Source organism: Corvus kubaryi, unplaced genomic scaffold (genome assembly GCF_017639235.1).
Source record: "Corvus kubaryi isolate FWS band 111438036 unplaced genomic scaffold, C.kubaryi_AGA036_p1.0 74, whole genome shotgun sequence".
Lineage (NCBI taxonomy): Eukaryota > Metazoa > Chordata > Aves > Passeriformes > Corvidae > Corvus > Corvus kubaryi.
Genome location: NW_024582061.1, coordinates 16742343 through 16766726, shown reverse-complemented (window position 1 = coordinate 16766726; position 24384 = coordinate 16742343). Strand labels below are relative to the sequence as shown.

The window sequence follows — 24384 nt, the reverse complement described above, 5'->3', positions numbered from 1 at the left end:
TCTCCCAAGACGCAGTTTTTATTTACAAACCCACCAAATAAAGGAAAGTAAGAATCTAGTGTCATCCCATCAGTAGTTTGTGCTCACAGACAAGCGCTTTCAGTAGAAAGTCACAGACCCCGTATCCAGAGCCACCACCACAAAGCAGCAATTCTCCACTCCTGACCCGCGTCCCCGTTGCCGTCGCAGGGCAAGGAGGACGAGTTAGTCTCCCTGAGCCAGCTCCAACCTAAACCTTGTCCTGAGCTACAACAGTGCCAAAATATACATGTTCCTGGAGTAAATTTACAGCTTTTTGGTTAACAGTAAAAATCATCTACAGACTAAAATGACAGCATGAAACACTCTTGCTAAGGAGAGAGATGGTTTTTGTCTGCTCCCAGAGGAGACAAGGACCATCCCCTAAGGCTGTTACAGTGGTAACAGGCTGGTAAATTTGGGCAACTCTTGTCAACACCCCACACCAGTGCCAGGGAGGTGGGATGAAACTGATGCCAGCTCCCCTTTCTCAGCTCCATGTCAAAGGAACTTGTCCAAGTGTCCCCCAGCAGAGGGGAGCCCTTGGCCAGCACGGGGAGGGGATGTGCCCTCCCTGCTCCCGTACTCTCACCCGCCCAATTCCACCTGCAGCTGCAGTACCCACTATGGCAGCAGCTCTCATGGATCAAAGCCACCCCACAAGGGCTGTCTCTTCCCCACAGCTCCAGCCACAGACACACTCACACCCCTACGTGACTGCCGGTCCATGGGGCCAGGCTGCTCCACCAGGCACAGGTGGGGAGGCAGGGCTGAGGAAAGCAGAAGATGGGGGTGGCAGAGATGTGGAAAGCTGGGAAGGGGCACTTGGTTTTTGTAGCCAGAACACACTTGCCATTCTGCAGCATCACCCTCGACCATCACCACCCTCGGGTCTGCAGCTCGGCCTCTCAGCCCTGCTGCCATCTGTCCCAGGTGGTCTGGCAGCCCCCGGGGGGGATTTTGTCACAGATACAAGTGGGTGGGGCGGGGAAGGACAGGGGGTGAGACATGAGGGGGTGGGGCAGAGGAGTGTGCGCCATCGAGAAGGTCCCCAGGATGGGGCGGGGTGGGGGTCACCCATCTATGTCCCAGCTGAAGAGGTGGTGCTTCACAAGCATGTCCTGCACCCCTTCCTTCAGTGGCTTCTTCTCCTTCTCCTGCAGGACAACACAGAGACCCGGGTCAGTACACCACACCCAGAAAAGGGGGAGGTCGTGTCTGTGGGCAGAGCCCAAGCACACCGAGGCCTCTGGCACCCAGACAGAGCAGCTTCCTGTACTTCCCACCTTTGTACAGCTGGCACAGGGAGAGGCCCTGTGGTTTGGAGAGCACTGGGGAAAGGGAGCCTGCCATTTCCCTCTGCCCCAGCTGGGCAGGGGAGACAGCCCCCTCTGCCAGCACTGCCACACAGCTCCTGCTGCACAGCCTACTCTGGCAGGGAAAGAAGCCCCATCCACAGGCTCTGGAGCTGGCTCCAGAGGAGGCAGAGGATGGGCTGAAGCAGAAAGCTGGGAGAAGGAGGCAGTAAGCAAAGCCCCTGGCTGAGTGAGAGAATAAGAGATGCCACCTACTCACCTCCCTCTTTATTGGCAGCTCCCAGTCCTGAGAGAGGCTGAAGGCAAATTTGCAGAGAACTCTGCAATGCAAACAGAAGAGAGTGATGTTAAAACAGATACCCCAGACCACACTCCTGGCCTCTGCCCACAACTGCTGCCCCAGGCACACAAATACACTGTGTCTCCCCAGCTTGTGCCGGCATGCCACTAAGCTTACAAGGATGAAATTCCTTGTTTGATGGTGTTGAAAAGACAGCAGCAAGTCACTCATTCCCTGTTTCCCCTTCCTTGCTGGGCTTCACATCCTGCCAGGCCCAGGCTGGAAGGAGAAGCTTGAAGATGTGACTCAAGTGCAGCCCCTACAGAGCCTGGTGCAGTAGCACAGGGAGGCACAGGCAGCCCCGGGCTCTGGGGGACCACAGACACGCCTGGCCGAGGGCTGCACGCAGCTGGCAATGGCAGATTGCAGGTTCCCCTCCAGGAAGCAGACCCCTGCCAGTAGCACCTCAGAGTTCTGCAGCCTCCTCTCTCTCTCTGGAGCAAGAGAAGTGTCCTGCAGCAGAAGTGCTGTAAGGGATTGGCATGAGAAGCTCCCTTGCTGGCTGGGAGAATGACATAAGACATGAACCAGTCCCCCTCGGTTCTTTGGCTGTGCCCTACTGGCACTGCCCCCACGCTGTGAGAAAGCAGCCGTGGGACACGGCAGCCTAGAGGTGGAGGAAACCCCCTCCCATTCAGCAGCAGACTGAGAACACGACACCCTGAGGAGGCAGCCCAGTGATGCAGACAAAAGCCAGCTCCCACTGAACAGCAGCAGCAACCAGGCTGGAGCAGTGGTGATGGCAGGGGATTTTCCCTCCAGCTCCCCGGGACTTCACCTGGCTTTGCAGAGTGCAGGACAGCCAGGAACATGGATGCCAGGAGTCGCGGGGATGTGCGCCCTGGGCTCCAAGCGACTGCCTTGTGTGAGCTCAGGCACTAAAGCTGCTTTCAGCCCGACATCACTCCGTCACCTAACCAGGGAGTCAGCGGGTGACTGACTCCTTCCCAGCCAGTGACAGTCCAACTGTCTCCCTCACACATTCCCTGTTCCCTGTGTGGACTTAGAGTGGCTGGCAAAGAACATGGAGAACAGTGGGGTTGAAAAGGCAGTCTCTCCATCAGAGTAGGTGTACAGCAGGAGGTTGCTGGCAGGCAAACGCTGCCTGCTTGTCACAACAGGTCCCCAGGAGCCAAGCTCTACTCTTGGATCAGGCAGGCACAGTGCCTCACAATTAACTGTCCAGGCATTTGTTGCTGCCTTAGCCGACAGCAGGAAATCTCTGCAGCTGGGATATCTGGGCAGCCCATGCTGCAACTCACTGGAGAGGGCCCAAACCCAGCTGTAGTCAGGGCCACCTCTCTTAGAGGAGGAAAAAATCTGTTCCAGACACTGGCAAGGTCCATGAGGACACTCACCTCAGCTCACATTTGATCTGCACCCAGCCAGGACTGCGCAGGAATGACCAGGGATGGAACCATTTCTCCACGGTCTGCAGGCTTGAGCACAGCACCTCCAGCCACAAATGCAGCACCTGCTCGCTGCAATAGTGGGGTAGAGGCACATTACTCAGCTGCAGCCAGGCAAAGAAACCCCAACCCTCTGGGATAGCCTATTTTCAGCCCAAGCCTTGACCCCCACTCACAGTCCTGTCCCCCGTGGGAACAGGGTAACCCAGTAAACTTGTGTGAGCCACTCCACACAATAGAAGCTCCTTCTTCCAGCTAGGAATCAGGCAAGCACAATACACAAGGAGCAAGTCTCACCCAGTGGCTGCAGTGAAAGGGGGAAAAACGATGCTGTGGCCTAAGATTGAAACCACTGCTGCCTTTAAGTCCACTCTGTCCCTTCCCAAGCTCTTGCACCCACAATGCTGAGGGTATCAGGGCCAGATGACTCACTTGAGTCCAACACAGATGAGAGAACGAAGCTTCACATCCATCTGTGCATGTGCAGCATCGTGTGTCATGTTCACAGCCTGAACCGCCTGCAGGGAGGGAACGTGTGGTTATGGCTGGGCAGCCATTTCAGCAACACAGCGAAATGCTGCCCTCCCTGGAGCTCCCACCCTCACCAGCGCACCAGAGGGGCTAAGGGAAGGTCTGGGAGACTTTCAAGCATCTCCCTCCAACAGTCTCCACAGGAAACATCCCCCAAGTAGGAGCTGGGCTCTGGCTGGGCTTGGGGCAGCACTCACCCGGTAAAGCAGCTCCTCTGGAGTGAGGACTTTGCCATCTTCATCAAGCCTGTAAAGATCACAGCAAAGACCCAGCTAGCTCCAGAGACACCCTAGACACACACAGGCCTTTCCTGCTTCATACCCCCACAGCTCTCATGCTACTGCTGAGCCCACAGGTGCCCCCACAGGCACGAGAAAACCAGATACAGACCCAGAAGCAAACAGATGAGCCCAGGGGAGGGGACAAGAGCCACTGCCAGCCCAGGTCAGCACAGGCACAGCAGCCTACTGACACCCCACCCACAGGAGGATGGGACAGACCATGACCCTTGCCAAGGTGCAGAGCAGCATCAGTTTGAGGAGCACGGAGGAGGAGGGCACAGACCTGTAAGTCTTGCAGAGCACGAGGCGAGAATACACAGAGTCAAAGTCCCGTTCCACTTCCCGGCTTGCAGCCTAGAGGAGCACAAGAACAGTCAGCACACTCTGCCCTACAACCCCTCACCTCAGCCCTCTGGTAATACTGCCCCATGAAAGGAACTGGGACACCTCACCTCTTCAATGAACAGCCAAGGGTGGCAGGCTCCCCCCAGCAGAGATGGCTTCTTCAATCCATGTTCAAATATGGACTTCAAGGCAGGACAGAGTGTCCCTCGCACCAAGTCCGTCACCCCCTCGGTGACAGAGTCATCTCCTGCGATGGAGTACTGAGGAACAGCAAGAGCCAGCTCTCAGCATACTGGCAGGCAGCAGAGCATGGAGGTGGTTCACTCTCCTACACCTCTGCACAGACCAACTCCATTCCCAGGTGCCTACCAGAACCCCCTCCCCCCTCTTTAACTGTCATGCTCTTGCATAAGGCCCCATGTTCTGTGCTACTGCAGGGGATCTCCTGGGACCTTTGTGCTTACGTGGTACCCAGCAGACCACACAGGTGACCCCAGCACCATCCTGCAGCATTCACCACATAGGAATGTGATGGTGTGATGCTGACTGAGCTAAGGTATGGAGAGGGACTTGCACTGAGGGTCTCTAGGACTCCGTAAGCTGCTAGAAGTCAAGACAAACAGAACTAGATAGGAATTTCCAGGTCAAGGGGTACACCACTTTGAGGTATCACGCTGACACTCTGCTAACACTCCCGTAAGTGGGATCCTCTGTTTCCACAATTAGGAGGAGAAATGCTCAGCAGTTTGCACAGAGAGGTGATCTCCATCTAAGGAGCCAGCCCTGAGAGATGGGGAAGGAAGCAAGTGAGATGTCAATAGTAACATATCTCTGGGAGCTTCTCTTGGGCCTCTAGGGTAAGACTTTGAGCTCTTCCTCACTCCCCAAATGCTGAGAAGAGGGAGAACTGGGCCTTCTCCACTTCCCCTGAAAATTGCTTAGGTCAACAGCTGCTGCTGTTTGTCTCATACACACTACCCCAACCTTGAGGGCATATTGAAGTATCTGCTATAGGTAAGTGCCGTCTCATCACTGCCAGCTGTAAGAGGAACTAAGACAGCAATTGTCCCCTTGGGCACAGCTGTTTGGGGAGACTTTACTGTCATGGTCGCAAAGCATGAGCAGGATCCATAGGTACAGCCTCAAAGGAGGAAAAGAACACAGGCAGCTGGGAGCAGACAGAAACACTGCCCAATAGGATCCTCCTGCTTCTCTCCCTGCTGCTTTCTCAGCTTTCATCTCTACGGTCCTTGCAACCCCAGGCATTCCACACAGGTGCCCCTGGCAGCCCTCTGGGGCCCTCATTCACTGCTTGGTCAGCATGAGGAAGTTGAGCAAACAGGCTTAGGAAGATAAGCTGCCTGATCACATCACAAAGCACTCAATGGCCAGAGAAAGCAAACAGACTGAAGGAGGGAAATCTGTGGCTCTTTTCAACTGTGTTTTTTTCAGTTATGACACAACCCTTTTTTTAATGTGGGGTTTTTTGTCGTTGTGGGGTTTTTTAAGTACCTCTTTACTCCGCTCATCCAAGATCTCCACAAATTTTGCAGGAAACCAACCTACAAAGAGTGAACAAAGAGATAAGCCTGACAAAGATACTGAGAAATCCTTACACAAAGCCCAGTGGGAGCTGAGAATAAATCAGAGTTCATAGGGCCCAACCCCAAAGAAGGAAGCAAGCAGCCTCAAAATCACAATAATTAAGGCAGCTGCACGAGAAAGTCAACTGCAGGGCACTGCCCACATGCAGCAGTGGTGACATGCACCCAACCACGCCGTGCCAGGAGGATGAGGCCTAAACTTGCCGTTTGCAAGAAGTAACCAGGTCACTGCTGCATGACTGCTCTCATACATTTCCTTTGTCCCTGGCAGATACTCTGGGTGCCTGGCACACCCTTTGCTGCCAGAGCAGTTGTTTTAGATGAATGGATGCTCTGCATCTGGCCCCACACTCCCCAGTGCAACACATCCTGTTCTCACCTCTCAGTCCATTCAGCTCTCCCACCCAACAGTGCTCATCCTTCTGGGAAATGATCTGAAAAAGAGGAAAATGCCAGCTGAAGAGGTTGCAGTGGCAGGTGGGGTACAGCTGCCTGGCTTTATGTCCACAATGAGGAACTGCTTTCTTCTCAACTGCTTTGTCACAGTTCTCTTCTCACATGGCCCAGGGCCTTCAAGGGGACAAAGCTAATGCAAACATCCTGTTCTCCCCAATTCCAGATGGGATGCTCACAGTTAAATGTAAATGGATGCTTTTACAGTCTTACCACAATTCAGTGTGCAGTGTTAAACAGGGACTTGGGTTGGACCAAATCCATGTTTTGCACATCTGTACAGCAGCCAGGAAAGGGACTTTGTGGTGGCAGCGAGAACAACCCACAAGACAACACTCACAGAAACACACTGCCTCATCCCCAGGCAGCCCCCAGGAGCACCAGCTGTTTCTCCTGGGCTCCCAACTGGGCTCTGAGCTTATCTTCTCCCTTCTTTCCCTGCAGGAGAGGTAGTGCAACCCCCCAAACAAGCTGGGTCTGCATTTCCCGCCGGTGCCTGTCCCCTCGGCTGACACACCGTGATGATGTCGTTCTTGCGGAAGCCCAGCTCATCGTCATCGTGGCGCTCAAAATCCAGCAGTGCCTTGGCTCGGCGGCGCCGGTTACGGGAACAGGCCACGTAGTTCTCGTGGTCCCGCTGGTGGCTCTCCATGCTGTAGTCCGGGGTCAGATCCTAGCAGGCATGCACATAAGAGCAGAGAGGAATGAAAAGCCACAGGTGACTCCCAGCTATCTGCCACAGCTTGCCTGCCCCTGTTCCCAACTTTTTTCCTGCTCCTAGCCAGCAGACAACTTCCCAGCACAGCCCTCCTCCACCAGGAATGGGTTAAGCAAGCCTCACCCTCAAGCCATTACACCTGGCATGTTCTTTCTCAAGCCCACACTTCAGGAGCATTTGAACAGCCCTGTTCTGTGGTGGACACTCAAAACCAATGCCTGGAGCACACAGCAGTGCAGATCCAGCTGTTTCCACTCACAATGCTGCAGTTCTTGGGATCCACACACTGGAAGTGCCGTGCCACCTGGAGAATGGCCTCACGCAGGTCAGCCACCAGCTCTGTCTGCTTGATGTTCTTGGCTTTCAGTGCCTCCAGATCATCATCCCCTGGTGGAACCCACGCAGCCAGAGGGAAGGCCAAGGAAGGAAAACAAGTACGTGGTATTTACTTTTTGTTACCATTAGAAATTACTGGTTCTGAAGAAACCAAAAAAGCCTAACCGGAAGTACCTAGACTAAGGCAAGTACTTACTGCCAATCTATTCAATAACATAAATAGCAAATACCAATTTGGCTGCATCGAATTTTAAGGAGATGGTACTTCAAACCACACATGGAACTGGGATATGTCATCTTTGATCTGTCTGGGAAACTCAGTATATCAAGCTACTACTTTAGAGAAGTGTCTACAATATATAGTCAGCTGAAGTGTGGCACACAAGGCTGGAGAACTTGCAGTAATCCTGTTCAACTGAAATTATCTTGAAATTGAATCAGCTTTTGGTGGAACTACTTCTGATATTTGTATAACTCACAGGCTGAGAACACATTCTTCACTGAGTCTTGGAAAAGATTTGAAAAACCAAGTCAGCCCTCTTTCCTGTCCCAGTTGTGAAGTCAGAGCCACAAGAGCAAAGCCACCACCTGCTTTAGACCAACCTCCTTAGGAACCACGCTTCAAAGGTTTGGGGTGTATAAAAATGGTCATGAGCCAAAGTAAAAGTTACCAAAGCATCTTTCAACTATCACTAATCCCCCCAGGGTTTTGACAGCCTACGTCTATTACTTTATGCAGAAGGATACCTGATGGGATGGATTCTTTAGACAGTTAATGTATCTGAATGCCTTACACACTGGGTACATGATGTTTGGGAACAATGAACCATTTGCTTCTTTTTCTAAAAAAATCCTTTTGTATTAAATTCAAAGTGTACTTTCATATATCTATTTTTGCTCTCACTACAATATACTGAAGATGTGGTAGCTGGATTAACAAAATGAACATTTAAATAAACGTATTTTTCACTGAACTCCAATGTTTATACAAACACAGCTTTTATTCAGGAGCCAAGAAAATCACTGGCTAGCAAATTAGTACCCTGCTTATCTTCTAGCAGCATTATAGAAAACAATATGAATAGAGCGTGGCCTGAGCTACAGCTGCTGCAACAGCTATATACACATTAAGCTTCTGCTAATTGAAAAGTTATTAACAGTATCTTTTAATCATGTGATCCTAATTAAAAAGACCCAAACTTTAGGAGTGTATATAGAAGCACAAAATTAGATTTAAAATTATTTTTACAATTGTTTTCTTTGCTACATTAAATTATTTGAGATACATCGGATACACAGAGCTTAACAGAAAACTGAACTTTGCTTCTGGACTAGAAAAATTGTGGGGCACAGTTGCTCCCAAGCAACTTGTCCAAGCAATAAAAAAATAAGAAAATCTCCCCCTCTGTGTCCAGGGGTAGGATACAGAGCATGCAAGAACTCTTACTATTCAGAGATGCAAAGATTGCAGGTAGGTGAGCACATAGATGTCGGGGATTCCCAGAAATTTCACGCTGCTAAAATAGAATGCAACTAGAGAAGAAACTAAACCACAGCCACAGCCACACTAGCTCTGTGGGCTCCTCTCATTTACATAGATCATTGATTCTTTCTGTCATCTCTCAGTCCCATCTGGCCAAAATACCATGCTCTTCCCTCTGTTCTCAGATCAATCCTACCCAAACACAAGCAGGAGACATGGGAAGCAAGTTCCACACTCTCCCACGTTAGAGTGGACATGGTACAGCGGAAGGCAGCTGGCATGTCCCCCAGCCTCACCTCACTGCACTCAACACGTACACTTTCAAACTTCAACACGTACATTTCCAAACAGGAAACCAGTGCATGATCAGCCACACGTGAGGAGGCTCTACTTTGAGCCTTCAAAGGCTGACGAGCTGCACAGCTCTGCACAGGATGAGCTCTACTGCATTCCCTTGGTGCAATGCCCACACAACAGGAAAACACATCTGGCACACTCTGCTCTCCACCAAATTACCTTTTGTTATTTCTTTCTATTCCTGCATTGGAAATCTGGTTCAACTCCTTGAATCTCAGCTGGAGAAAGCCCTGACCAACCTGATCTAGCATGAGCAAGAGTCTGGCTTCGAGCAGGAGCTGTTGGAATACAGACGCTGAGAGGTCTCTTCTAAACAGTGCTCCTGTGATTCTATGACTCCTGTCCAAGTTACTACCACGTCTGAATTCAATCGAAGAAGAATTAAGCTCTGGGTAAATTCTCATTCCCTCCCAGATGAGGGCTAAGTACCAGTTCTAAGCAGTAACTATCACAGGCAGCAGACTTTACATTTAGGATGGATGGATTGTCAGTTCACAGTAGAGGGTGAATTTATCACACCCAAGCTTTCCTTCCTCTCACTTGGGCTGAATTTTTCCATTGTGGTCAACTGCTGCAGGATGACAACTTCTCAGTTTTAACCAACATTTTAAATATAAAGAATAATGTAGGTAAAAAACATGATGGTCATTGTACAGAAGCGCCACTAAAATGAGAAAACCCTATCAATTATCTTGGTTCTGCCACTGATATATTTTGAAGCTTGAACTTAAAGTTTATCTTTGTGCATGTGTATAACTCATTATCACCTCCATAAAAATACTCAAACACAGTCAAGGAGACTGAGACACAAGAAGGGTGCATGTGGCAGCCAAGTTCCTGCCAGTTCAGTCTGTACCGACTGTATGATAACATTACATACAAAAGCTCTGAGTTTAGGTTGCACAAGCAACTTTCCTGTGTTTCTTCACTTCTGCATGCTTGACTTTACAGCATTATGAGTATTTTCTATGTAATGCTCTGTGCACTTGTAGGAAGCCTGTGACAGTATATCAGCTTCCTGGAGAACATAAGAAAAGCTGCTCTGTGGAAAGAACAGTAAAGCCCATTTTTAGATTTATTCAGGCCTTTCAACCGCAACAGGAACACAGTTTGAGCCCTGTAAATTCAGTATGCTGTCTTCTTCTGGAAAAACAATTCCTGTGGTGACATGTGGCAATTTCAAGAAAGCTAGCCAATTTCAAGTAAGGTGATGACAGTGAGGCTTACAGGAGAGAGGGCTCTCATGAAGTCAAGAAATAAGTTACTCAAACCCATGCAAAAGCTATTCTGACTATGCCCTTTCTGGACATACGCTGGCTTGGCTTGTAAGTGAAGAAAATTAAGAGTCAAAAGCATTCACAACATTGAACTCTCAGAATAAGTAAGGGAAAATAAAATGATGCTTTCATTTATAATTTTGATGGGTGACACACTAGACATCCTGTCCTGTCTCAGATCTTCAGAGATGCTCCTGAATTGAGCAGAGTAAGATCAGAGAGTACCACATCCAGACTGTGGGCTGCAGAAGGTCTGCCAGAAAATGTGTTTGACCTTTTGGTCAGTGCAAAAAGGACATTACAGCTGGGCTGAGCTGCATTTGCTGCTGGTTACCATTCATGGACTGTCTAACCTAAAATTTACTTTCTGGGCTCAAATCAAAGAAAGCAAGTAATAAACTGCACTTCTTCCCTCCCATTCTTCAGTTCTGACTCTCTCCTCTCCAATCCCTCTGTCCCAATGTTTCCCTGCTTTGCCTGCTCCCCCCTCCGTCCTAAGCTGCTGTAGCCATCAACTACATCAACACATGAAAGGCGTGGGATTGTCCTTACCGAAAAGCAGAGAGGTGATGCCAGATTTCCTGCGCTGAGTCCTGCGCCGCACAATCTGAGGGAGAGGGAAGAGAGAGAACAAAGTGCACACATTAGGACAGATTTCAGAAATAAAATAAAGCAACCCTCCACACCAGTCAGCTCTGGGCAAGGGGTCCTGACAGCTACCTCTAGAAGGGACAGGCCAGTGAAGAGGCAGTTTTAGACAAGAGTTGTTCTAGTCCTAACACATTGAATCAGCTCTACTGCTTCATCTGCTCCAAGTGCAACAGGTTATTTATACCTTAATTATTACAAAGGCATAATTGAAGTCCAAGAATCAACCATGATCCATGTAAAAAATTTTAATTCTACTTCTATTTTTTGTCAAAAGCAGTTCCACATGTAATTGTATATAAATTTCTAAGTGGATAGCTATTAAATTTTAGAACTGCCTGAGTGTCTTGTCTGCAACTGTGGATCTCAGTCCAAGATTAAACACAGGCACATTTTTAATTCAGCTTCTCAAAAGCAGCTGCTGCTGTTTTCTGATTCAACCTCTCAAGGTTATTTTAGCATACCAGTTTCTTACTAATGGATTGAACCCAGTTCCTACTCTCTGTGTGCTTCAAGCAAATTCTGCCAAAAGCATATGTTGTTTCTTTAAGTTTCCATTAATGAAATGCATCACGTATCATCATAACTCTCATGAATAATAATTACAATCATTGCCAATATCCCTTTCATCTGGGGATTTATCAACAAGGACAGATCTGGCACCATTTAATTGGTATAGAACTTCCAAATACATTTTCTCCACTGGATAACGATTACCCTGGACCCAAAAATCCTCCCAAACAGGAAGACCTCTTGCTCACAAACCGTAATTGGGTGGGAATACATAAGGGAATGGTAAAAAGGGAGCAGCAGAGGCAGGTGGGACTCTGTGCACTCACTTTGGATAGATTGTTGACAGTGGTGCTGGAGTTGAGCAGCTGCCCCTGCTCAGCGATGAGGTAGGCCAGGTGTTTGCGGCGCTGGGTCTCCACCGCTACATCCGTCAGCGAGCTGGCCACGCGCATGGCCTCCCGCAGCAACACATCTGCGTCCTCAATCTGGCTCGGGATGTCTGACAGCGTGTTGAAGATTGAGGCAGAGTTCTCGGACTGGATCAGCTCATCCTCCTGCAACAACACAGTTATTTTTGCCTCGTGGAGTGGTGAACACGACAGCTGTGCTCCTGAGGCTGCTAGATGCAGTTTTACATTCAGCGTACAGCCTGGGCAGGTACAACCAGAAAATTACATTAAAAAACCCTTCAGCAGGAAAAGTTCAAGCTACTTTTGAGAGGGGGACAGCATCTTTTACTACTCTACTGCCCTCTCCTCCCAGAATTCTAGCTGGGATTTTTTTGAATCACGGCACTCACCATTGAAAGGAAATCAAATCAGCACAGAAAACCAAACTCAAACCTATTCTGCACCAACCACTAGGACTGGTCATAGCAGGGATCTTGCTAGGGATAAGAGAATGGAAGCTGCACTCTGGAGCACCGACCATGTCAAATTGTGCTCCAACTTCCCCTTACTCCCAGCAAGATCACCCTTGTCCTTCACACAGCAAACTGAATACAAAACTATTTTTCACACAAAAAAGGAAAAGATCAGGGCAGCCAAATCAAATGCAGTCAGGACAACGCTCATCTCTTAGAGCATTCAGCAGTGCCATCCAAAACTTCCCAGATGATCGCAACTTCAGCTTCTCTCTCCTCCCAGACTGTGCAAAATCAAGAGGTATCTTGGTTCAGGTAAGATGGACTCTCAGGTTGGGATCTGGACTGATTAGAGGATGGCAGCTGATGAGGTTTAATTATGTGCCAACAAATGAGATATGCACAGGAAACAGCAATCTCTAATTTCTGTGAGGTGCCTTAGAAGTTTTTCACAGCCTCCCATTCTGAAGGCAGCAGGAAGTTGTCTTCCCTAACACACTTCCAAACCACATACAGCAAGTGGATACAAAACCTTCTTGCCCCACAATCTCAGTTAAACACTGAAGTACTATAAAGGAGGGAGAGGAGCTGGGAATTACCTTCATACTTAGCATGCCCAAAGTGACTTGGAACAGCACCAGAGAGCCCTCGTAGAAGAAGAGGTCCCAAATACGCAGCAGCAGCTTGATGTGGACAACACTAGCGAAAGAGGTGAGGAACCAGTGCAAGGTAATCAAGGAGAGCTCTGTGAACAGAGACATGGAAAATAATCACAACAGAAGAAGTCAGTCAATCAGTGAAGGTGGACTCTTCTAAGGGCTGTCCTCCATGCATTGCCTCCAGGGGCAGGAGGTTTGCTCCTCTCCCTGATGCTCCCCTTTGTGAAAAAAGAACTCTTTGTCTGCATCTCACCCTGGCAAGAAAGCTATGGTTTCCAGGGCACACTTTTACCAATGTCATGCTCCTGAAGCAGCTTGTCCAAGCGGGGCAAGTACTGCACGATGAGCTGCCGCAGGACACGCTGGTCTGTCTGCACACCCATGAGGGTGGTGCTGAAGTAGGAGGCAGGAACCAATTCCTCGATGATAGCACACATCATCCAGAAGGCATCTTCCTCCTCCAAGAAGAGCAGCAGAGAGGCAGCCACCTAGGATTTTGAAGGAAGAAAAACTGCATGTCCTAAGAGGAATAGAACTCTTTCCCCACTTTCTCACATGGAGAGATAGACCAGTATCTAAGTGACAAAAATCTTCCTTCTGCAGGAGCTCTCCTGCAATCTCCATTGAAGGGACTTCTCCTCAGTATAACTACTGCCCCCTCCCCAACAGATGAATCAAAGTCTTCCGTATCTTTGGATGTGTGATGCTACTCTGCTCTCCCCTCCTTAGGAAAAGTATTCCAGGTGGAAGGGATTTCTCTTCAGCTCATCTGGAGACCACAGTATCTGCCAGCACTACCTCAAATCATTCTCTGGTGTAGCAACCAGAGACAAATGGATCCCTGTCACAAAGATACTCTGAAAGCAGGTTACCATGCCAGTGCCCTGGCAATATCCAATGTCTGGGTAGAGCCAGGCAAGTCCCCGTAGTATCCTGCGCAGCCGTGGCACCCCGATGCTGTTCATGTTGGAGAAGCAGGCATTGCTGGGCATTGTGCGTAGCAAGTCCTTTTCAATCTGTCAGGCAGCCATAAACACGGACAGAGTCAGCTTGCAGCATCTGAAAAACTGCCTTCAGCTTTCTGCACTTCCACCTAGACCCCTGCCTCAGGGAACTCTGCCTTCCTACACCCACCTGTAAGTCTTCAGGCACCAAAGAAGGTGGCCCTGTCCAAGCACCTGAGGTCAGTTAAACAGCCTTCACTGACACGTGGGAAAATGCCAGCGCAGACAGTGACTTGCCGAATCCCTAGAAATACTTACCTAACTCAGACCCTAGTTTCACCACTGACAATAGTAAACACACACTAGTTGGGAATTTCATCTGCTTGGATTTCAAGCCTTCCCAACAAACGTATTCCAGAGAAAAACCAACAACCTGGCCAAATCTGTGAGGTCAAAGGAAGAGGGAAAACACCCTTTAACAGTCTTGTTGGTGTTTGGAAACTTTCTGTTTGGGGGAACAAAGACAAGCCCGGAAAGCAGCTGCCACAACCTCAACAGGGGTGCACCTGCCAGCCTTTCACCCTTCCCTTCCCTCAGGGAGTACCAGGATGTTTGCTGAGATGCAACTGCAGCATTGTTTTCTAGTCTACAAGTAGCATGGATCAAACTCTTTCCCCGCTGTCCTAGGAAAGAGCAGAGCTAAACAATTGCTATTCCAACAAAAACGAGGAGAAATATGCCCCACAGGATTAAGCTTTAGTAGGATTTAACCACACATCCTCCCAACTGCCCCTGCTGCAGGTGTCAGGCAGACACCCCGTCCCCCTCACACAGCAAATCTTGCCCTTCTTCCCACTCAGCACTAGGAAGTATCTCCTACCTGTTTGGCAGCAATGGTTTCATCATTAGAGCTGTTTTTCACGATATCCCGATATGACATCTCTGAGTTCCTCTTCTTCTGCAAAGCCCCTGAAAGGCGCATCCACAGCTGGGGGGACAAGGTGAACAGAGATACAAGTCACTCAGCCAGCCACAGAAGGCCATAATCTGGCACCCCCTCAACCAAGAGATCCCACTCCATGATCTCGTACTCTGGGCAGGAGTGCCTGCCCAGAACAGGCAGCACTCTCACCTGTGGCCTCATGCTATGTGGGATGCCAGCCAGCACCAGGGAGCGCAGCTTGTCTGAATGTGGCAGGGTGACTTCAATTTTGTCCCAGGTGAGGTCACCCACATCATGGTTGTGTGTGAATTCCAAATGAGCCTGCCACTTGAGCCTCTGCTGCGGCTCCTCCGTCAGAGGGACCCCCAAAAGCTTGCTGGAGTTTGGCTCAGCACCATCTGCTTCAGCAAAGGGAAGGGAAAGGAATGGAGACAAGTGAGAGAGGGAACAGGAGGAACACAAGGCGGGGTGGGGAACAGGATGGCCATCTGAAAAAAGCACATTCAAAACATTAATTTCTTCCAGTCAGAGCATGGAAAGGCAAAGGTTGGTTTCTAACTGCCTACTCCATGCAGCAATTTTTATGGTCATAAGCAAAAGGCTTGGGACCTTGAGAACTAAGCAGCTGTCAGCAGGCTTCTAGTCTCTACCTACTCATGATTTAGAGCACAGTGTGGCTGGAATTAAACAAGATCCTGGAAGCAGTTATCCTGCTGGGTTTTGTAAGGATCTGTAAATCAGGCTGACAAAAGCATAGCAAGCCTCAGAGCTGGAAAGCAGAAGCTATATGTTCATGGAAGTAATGAGGTGCAAAATGTTAACTCTGGGGATATTTAATCACCAAAAAAGCTTTAATAAGGACACTTCCAAATTCCCAGTGAGAGAGCACCTTAACCTGAGGCTGGCTTCCCAAAATAGATACTTTCGCACAAGGACAGGTTTGACATAAGGCACTCTGTCCTTCATCATATAATACATCCCAATAATGTGCTCCAAATATTTCTGCTGATTTTATCATGCACAGGTCTACCAAATGCTCTGGCTGAAAGAAATCACTGTGTTCTGTCCTCATCTTCAGGTCACTGCTTCAAAGAGGATCCTCTATGACTCAAGGTGCCTCAGGGCACACACGCAAACAACTTCTCCCCTTACATTATATAGCCTGAGCCCTGGGAATGACCCCCAGAGCACAGGAAACAATTCCTACATCTCCCACTCCTTTCTCTTCCTCTTTGCTAAGGCAGCCAGCTGTTGTAGTTCAATGCTCAGCTGCAATAGCACTCCATGCCTCCTCCTATGTGGTTGCCTGCCTCCATAGCTTGCAGAAAAACCAGGATGTAGGTTTTTCCCCTACAATTTACCCCACACTTTGCCGAGATGCTGAGGTGGGCAGAACATATCACCACTCACCTTGGTCATGAGTTTTTCAACAGACAACACATTTCACTGTGCCTGCTATGAGCCCTTGCAGTGCTACTGAACACAATGGAGATCCCACTGTGAACTGGGAAGGCTGCCCTTTCCCAGCATGCAGCTGCTAATGGAAATGGTAACTTCTCAACTTTTCTCCCTCTTACCCGTGGCACAAATGTAAGGGGATGGAAATGACTGCTGCATAGTCTATGCTCTGGACTTCCATAAGGCCAGCACGTCTAATGCACTTGATTACAAATGGCAGGATACAGAAACAGGTGGGTAGACAAGATCTAGTACAGGACAGTTGCAAAATCCCACCACATTTGAAAGCATGGGAAGGGCTGGACACAGTGCAGGTTGGAGGGACAGGACCAGTTTTACCTTCCTTGTCAACTCGGAAACCAAATTCATCGTAGCGGAACTCTGGCTGCTCGACAGATTCTTCTTTCTGGGAGATGTGAGGAAGGAAAACAGACATTTTCTGCAGTTTATCACTGAATAACTGAACACAGACACGTGGATATTGCCCCATCCCACCACTATCCACACTGTGTCCTCTGAGCAACTAAAGCCCTTGGCCCTTTAATTTTTAAAGCCTTGCACTACAATTTCCAGCTGAGGAGATGTTGCATGCCATTCCCATTTTGACTTCTCCATGGAAAAAACCTACAGATTTTCCCAGCAGGACTTAAGCTCACCATCTTATGAAGATCAGAACTGCCCCCCTGGAGCAATAGGAAGCCCTCCTCATGGACTGAGGAATATACACACAGCAGCTGAAGTGGTCTTTATGGTCTGCATCACTAATACAGAGCAGTCCTTCCTGTTACCTCTGCACACACACTGCAAATTCAGCTTCCTGCACCACTCCATCTCCTGCCTGTTGCTCTCAAATTTCCTTTGAAAGGCAGTGGGCAAAACTGGGATTTGCACCTGTTAGGCAAGTCCAAATTAGAGGCCAAAGAAACTTAAGGTCCAGGACCCAAATCTCAACCTTCCTCATCTGTGCTCATGGTTGACATTGGGGCGTATTGGGGGATATGCACTGGAGGTTACAACCAGGCTTCTTCCAGGAGTAAAAACCTACTGCTCTTTCCCCTTTCCCACAAGCCCACCTGTGCCTCCTGTGGGGACTCTCGCAAGCACTGCACCCAGGCAGCACCCAAGAAGCAAGAAGCACTGCCCACATAGCTTCACAAAAAGCTCTACTCTGCTTTCAGCAAACACTGTGGCTAAGTTACAAAATTCCACAGCTGCTTCCTTCCTTCCTGCTCTACCCACCTGGCAACAAGCTTGAGGCTAGCACTTCCTGCCATGCACAAGCCATCCAGAGTAGCTTGATGATGACAGAGGCTCCCTGAGGGTGTCAACATTTTTACAGTGGAGCAATAGTTGCAAAACAACAGGGAAATAATTTACACAAGTTTCTTTGTACTCTGCAAGATCCTCTTGCAAGAGCCAGGATGCAACCACAAAACATGTGAAGTCCACAACCAAAGCACTGGAGGAAAAGTGCACCTCTCCTTCCTTTTCCCTGTGGCTTTCAGAGACCACCAGAAAATACCAGGATCCCTCTACTTTTGCAGAGCCAGAGAACATCCCCACCCTGCCCCACACTGTACCTGTGTGTATTTTGCCAGGATCTCCTGAGGCCAAATGCTGGGTGTGAGTGCTGAGAAGGGACCCCCAGCAGAGGGAGTGTGATGGCCTAAACAGAAAGAGATCAACACGTAGCAGTGAAAACCTGGAAGAACACCCTTGGTGTCAATACAGACTGTTCCAGCATGGGAAGGACTAACTCATCAGTTTGTTGCTACTGCTATTCTAGACACTGAGACAGCTCCCACTTCACCAAGGAAGCCAGTAATTTCAGATGGCTTTGTTCCTTATTATTGAGCAAAAGAGGCAAAAAAGCCAAATGGAGTTCCCTCTAAGAAAGTGATTCATAGGGAAGAGAAATAGTTCCATGGCATCATATGATCACTCACCTGCTTGGAAAAGCTCTGTGATCAGCAACAAGCCAGGGGAATCATCACCAAATAACTATTATTTTGCAGAAGTAAATGCCTCCTATGGACTAGCATCAGCAGCACTCCAGAGGTTCCCTGAAACTCTGTCACCCAGGTACCAGAATGGAAAATCAGAGTCCTCAGAAAGATGCTCAACTGCTCCCTTTCTTCCCTGCCGGCTGGGATATTGTCAGACCATGTGTAGAGAGCTGCAGCAATGAAAGTATGCCTATGATCTTGGTCTTTTGTGCTCAAGACAAGCACCCTTCCAGACTTGGGCAGAGTCCCAGTGAACAGCTTCCCTTGGAATACAAGCAGACAACAAGTACTGCAGTTGAAGCAGACAAACATGTCTCAAGTCTTCAACTGTTCTATCAGCAAGACAAAGGTTTACTTGGCTTTGAAGCATTGTCTTCCCCATGGTTATGTGCCCTGAAATAACCAGCTGGACCAGGAAGGAAGGCTTAGAAAAAAGTACAAGGTGGGAACGCTGGCTTCTACATGAAGGAGAAGACCTAGTTTTAGTAAAGCTTGTATCTCAGCAGTCCACAACTGAACTCCAGTTATTCTTCAGCACTCTGCCTGCCCTAGAGCTACCACTGTACAGCAAAAATCTCTCACAGTCATTGTGAGCCACTCACTTTGGGGGAAATCTTGGGAGGAGAACAGAACCAAGCAAATCTTAATGAAAAATGGGGAAGGCAGACCACATTGCAACCTCCTTCTTCCTCTCTGTTCAATGGCTGAAAAAGTTTCTGTGTGGTAAGAGAAGGAACTGAGTTCACCCTGAGTGAAAAGGCTGCTGGGTCACAAAGTTTCCTCTCTCTCAATCTGACCAGAAAGTATGTTCATGTAAAGAATGGCTCTTGGACCCAGAAACCTTTGTAATGAAGTTTCAGCTGCAGACAGAGCAAGCAACCAAACGAGAAGATACTGCGGCCATTTCTGTGTGCTCACCTGACATCGCACTAGGCAAGGCTGAGTGGCACAGGTGTCAGCAGGTCCCGAAATGCTGTCCACAGAGGTGTTACATTCCTGTTATAAAAAGAAAAAAAGGGTGATGAGAGAATTCAATTAGCATCTAAGAACGTGGTGGGGGACTGACAGACCCCTCACACACAACTTCCTCACATGAAAATTAAATTCTTAAATATTTAAGTTCTACCCCCACAAAAAATAAATTCCAGAGACTGGAATTTCCTTTTGGTTTCATACCTACTGACCAGCTAGAAAGAGCACACTGTCATTTGCCAAATTTCTTGTGAAAATAACAGCATTGCTGATTGAAAGAATGTCAAAAACAAGTCAACTTTTACCACCTTTTCCACTGCACATTGTGAATCCTGTATTTAATTATGTAAACTGAAAAAACACACCATACATCATCATTCTCTGAAGACATTAACCATGAAGAAGGGACAGGAATGGTGAAAAAGGTTTAAGAGGGTATCATTAGATGCAATAAGTCCAAAAGAGATTTTCAGAGCAGCACCAGGAGTAAAGTGTGTAGGACTGTGGACAACTCCCTGAAGGATGTGGATGTGGACAAGATGCTATCAAGTACCTCTGCAATGAGTCTGGAACCAGGCTCCTCTGAACTAAATCAGGCGACAGAGCTCCCCTCCTTGCTTTCCCGACACTCAGTAACAGCAGATTTTTATGGGGATTTCTATGGGGATTTCCAGGAAAACAATGGAATATTTCAGTAATCAAAGAGAGAGATTCTGGACTTTTAAGATCAACCTTACAATTTGTGTGTGGGAGACAGCAAGAGCCACCTCTACCAAGCAGATAAAGACAGTGCTGGGATATATCAGTCACTCACACTTCCTTGGGAAAGAACCTGGGAGAAACTAACATTTGCACATCTAGGATGGTTTTTCCAGCTTCCCTTTTCAGTAAAGCTACTTGTAACTGTAAGGTGCTAAAAGGAGGAACCCCAGGGATTCATCCCACAAGCCCTATCCAAGTTGTTTCACAGTGCTGGTTAGTACAAGGTTATATTGCCTTTGCATCTTAGTGAGCTTTCCAGTGAGCACTTGCAGCCAGGAAGTGACTTGCTAGAGCACTCCAAGATAAGCAGCTGTACAGCACTGCAAAAGCATAAAAAGCAGCTGTGTCCAGGAACACAAATGATAAGGTTTCCTCCTCACAGATTTAAACAGCTCTCTGCTGGAGAAAGGCCAGCATGGATGAACAGACACTCTGTTCCGTTCTGACACCAACTCTTAGGGGAAAAAGAATAACAAACAAACAAACAAACAAATAAAATCTAACTTTTGTTTCTGAGAAGTAATGCTGTCCACAGGATGGTCAGTTGCATATCCACCAGTTCTGCAAACGTTTGTCTGTTCTTCCCATCACTCTAGTCCCATTTGTTCCCTTAGCACCAACTCTTCGGTTAGTAGTTGAAGACTCAACAATTACCAAATGAGCATCTGCATGCTTGTATTACTTGGGAACACACACAGTGTGCACCCCAAGCAGGTAAATTGGCAGACAACACTTACTTTCCTTTCAGCATCACTGTGAAGGTATTTTAATGCTTTTTTCACTGCCTTGCAACCATGGCTGTTCTGTTCCTGAGCCTGCAAGGTTCTTCTCCCCTGCCTGTTCTCAGCCCAGTTAACCCTGTTCCCAATGACTTTTATTAGGAATGCAGTTACCATGCGGTATGTCTGCCATGCTTCTCATTGCCTGTGCCCCGAATCCATCCTCAGTGCCTCAAGCCTGTGAGCAGGGATTCCCCTCAGCCATTATTAACCTTCACTGCATGCACAACCACTGCTGACCCAACCTGCTGCAGAGGAGCCAGGCCAAGGTGTCAGGCATGCGGCTGAGAAAAAAACCCATAATAAGGGAATTAACCACAGTGCTTGGAAACAGGAGAGCACTGAGTGAGTCTCTCCTTGTCCCAAGACAGGTGTAGCAGATGGAACACCTTCCCTTGTCCACGTCATCACACACTGGCCTCCGCCTTGCTGGGGATCACTCCCCTGCCTGCCCTCCTGTCCCTGACTTTACAGCACTGAACTTGGTGGGCAGGTTTTTCCTGCCCCTGGTTCCCATAGAAACCTTCCTGCAAGCACCCATCTGGGACAGAGCCCAGAGATAGCGTGAGGCTTACCTTGCTGCTGGCGTGGTTGTGCAGAAGGGCAGGGTGAGAGGCATGAATCACACCAAGGGAAGGCTCCTGCTGTGGCACATGGAGACACTGCCCTGGGCACTGCTCACAGGGCCAGGTATCTCCAAGAGAAGGTGCTGAGACCACTATATCAGCCCTTCCAGCACCACAGGAACTGACACAGCCAGGCACCACCTAGTGCAAGCCAGGAGGAGGAGGAGGATACCTGGTATATGGGAATGACACAGTAAGGTCTTTCCTTTGACTGAGGGATATAAACCTAAAGCAACTCTCAAGCTCTCCTAGCCAGGAGATAGCAAGTAACAAAAAGCTTATGAAACCACATGTGTGAAATTGCTGTTATTTGCAGTGTACACATTTCTGAAAACAAGCAACAGTAAGAAATACAAAGGAAAAAACACATCAGATCCAACAAATATTAATGGCAACTCCCAAACCCTCAGTACTACAAAATTAAAACCAGTTCCACCCACACATTAAGGAGCATCTCCCAAGTTTAAAGGCAATTTAAGTTTCTTGTATTAAGCAATTTTGGCCACACCACAGGTAGTCTTCACATTTTGAAAGAAATGTACTTTTTGCTAAAATGCAAATGATACCTGTTATTCACAGATTTACTTTTTGAATTCAGAGTCCAAAACAAATCACACCACCACTGGTTCCAGCCTGCTAGAAGACAGGTGTAACGAATGTGTGTACCTGAAAAAGAAGACTGCGAAGGAAGCATGCAGTCAGCACCAGGAACAACCATTTGAAGAACTCTACCTGCAACACCTTTGTTGGAATTGCAAGCACACATCATGCAGGATTATATCCAATTAGTTTATTTTCCAGTGCAGGTGTCCTTTGGAAATTGATGTTTGCAAAGGAGTCTTGCAAATTTACTTCCACTTGGCAATTCTGTGCCTCCTCTGGACACACTGGCTCTTCACCACAGCTGTAGTATGAGAGAATTACTTGGCTCCTGGCAAACACCAGATGGCAATCTCCTGCTGCCTGTGTTTTACTTGCTTGGCCTCTTTTGCCACATGATCTCCACCTAAGCCTCTGGTGGTAGGGCCTGGATGTGCTAAGCACAAAATGACGCTGTCTGGAGCCTTTCAGTAGGATCTTTATTTTGGGACAGAAGCTCCTTCCCAGGAGTGTTCTTCACCCACTGATTTTAGCAACAACAACAACAACAACAACAAAAGGATCCACCAAAAAGGCAACATACCTCTAGCAGACTGTGCAGAAGACAAACATTTTATCAAGCAATGTTTTTGTATCCTGAGAACTTTACAACCAGTAACTGTGCAGGAGCCTCCACTGAGTATCATCAGAAGGAGCAGAACAAGCATAATAATTCTTTCCAAAATAATTTTCATCCACTGTTACAAGAACTGCACCTCTGTTCTGATGGTTACAACACCTCTTCTGACAGTAAGCTCGCATGAGAAAAACTCCATTTTCCTTTACGTTTAATGAACAGAAAGCAACAGTGTATGCAGTAAATCCCACTGCCACCTCTGGACTGTCAGCTGGTATCCACTGCTCTCTATTCTCTTCCTTTATTAAGAAAAAAAGCTTTGGAAGAGAGAAAAGTGATTGAAAGTCACCGTAGCCATCAGGAGGCTATGCACTTAGGTGTAGTTCTAGAAGCCTCTTCCAGCTCAGCTTTTGAAATCCCAAGTAGATTGGATCCACTTTAACATCTCCCTCTCTCAGAAATCAGACAAAAGCTCTGCATGAATCAGGCAGTTCAATTTCATACTCTCACAACCAGAAAACTTACATTTTCCAAATTAAAATCCTGACTTGCTCAATGAAACATCCAAGGGAAACTCTGAGCAGGATGCCCTTGGCCTTCCTTCCCTTCCCCCATCAGTGTCTCCCTCAGGTCAGGCAAAGGCATATCCTGGAGCTGCAAATGCCATTAGTCCACAAGTCAATATTTGCTTTGCACACAGAGTCAGAAGAAAACTCCGACTTCACAAATACGTAAGTGAGCAAAGCGCAGCCACATACCTGAGCAAGGGGCAGACAAGATGCAGGGAGTTCCTGGCCCTCGCACCCTGGCACTGGAAAAAATGCAGAATCCCACACAGACACTGACACACCCCAGCTCCTGGTTAAGGAGTCAATATGGTGTTAGTGAACCTGGCTCATCCCAAACTTTTTGTGCAAGGCTTACAAACCACAACCACCCTCACACTGCTTTGGGTGTTGAGCAACACATACAAATGCAGGCCAGAGGTGCTGAGGTGGCCTTCATGCTTCCTCCCGACAACATGACTGGGAATGAAGAGCTGGGAACTTTAACTACCCTCAGCCCACTTCCGTGTGGCACTGGAAGTGAACCAGAGATACACCAAAAGCCTAGGACAGGTCTCAAAATGGGCATGCAAGACCCGGAGAGCACCAAGGGGGAGGCTTGGAGAGCCAGGTAGACAGGCAGGCAGGAGGGCAAGCTGCTCACAGGTTATGCCACTGACTCCAGAGGCACCACCCAGGACTCCAGTGCTGCCCAGTCACCAACTGGGATCATATACTGACAGCAGGAATGTTGCAGAGCAAAGTGTTTCCCCCCAGCTGCCTCAGGGCACTACTAAAGCAACAGAGACAGCAAAAGGTAAACTGGAACTCTGTGTCTCCTGCCATAAAGCACCTTGTAGATTCCTGGTCTCTTCGGAAACGTAATTCAGTGTAGAAATGTAACTAAAAGGTACTTCCATGCAACAGTTCTGCTCCTTGCACTGCTCAGTGTCCAGCAATGCCCACTGCAATGACAGGGAGAG

The 24384-nt window shown here is 48.2% G+C and overlaps 1 protein-coding gene across 3 annotated transcripts in view; it reads right to left on the bottom strand.

Moving 5' to 3' along the window:
- Positions 1–24384, bottom strand: part of SGSM3 (small G protein signaling modulator 3) — a 29080-nt gene continuing 4696 nt past the window's right edge. For 2 of the 3 annotated variants that reach the window (XM_042050938.1, XM_042050939.1), the window contains exons 3-23: positions 19420–19497; positions 18076–18161; positions 16835–16901; positions 15227–15435; positions 14975–15082; positions 14023–14166; positions 13443–13638; positions 13091–13236; positions 11956–12183; positions 11021–11075; positions 7275–7402; positions 6815–6970; positions 6224–6278; positions 5753–5802; positions 4348–4500; positions 4179–4249; positions 3812–3860; positions 3516–3601; positions 3033–3155; positions 1594–1654; positions 1–1175 (exon numbers count right to left, since the gene is read on the bottom strand). In XM_042050938.1, coding sequence (XP_041906872.1) covers positions 1092–1175; positions 1594–1654; positions 3033–3155; positions 3516–3601; positions 3812–3860; positions 4179–4249; positions 4348–4500; positions 5753–5802; positions 6224–6278; positions 6815–6970; positions 7275–7402; positions 11021–11075; positions 11956–12183; positions 13091–13236; positions 13443–13638; positions 14023–14166; positions 14975–15082; positions 15227–15435; positions 16835–16901; positions 18076–18161; positions 19420–19426 — 2262 coding nt within the window. In that variant the 5' untranslated portion in view covers positions 19427–19497 and the 3' untranslated portion in view covers positions 1–1091. Of the gene's footprint in view, positions 1176–1593; positions 1655–3032; positions 3156–3515; positions 3602–3811; positions 3861–4178; positions 4250–4347; positions 4501–5752; positions 5803–6223; positions 6279–6814; positions 6971–7274; positions 7403–11020; positions 11076–11955; positions 12184–13090; positions 13237–13442; positions 13639–14022; positions 14167–14974; positions 15083–15226; positions 15436–16834; positions 16902–18075; positions 18162–19419; positions 19498–21589; positions 21762–24384 lie in introns of those variants that run through there. The other variant, XM_042050940.1, reaches the window with a different exon arrangement.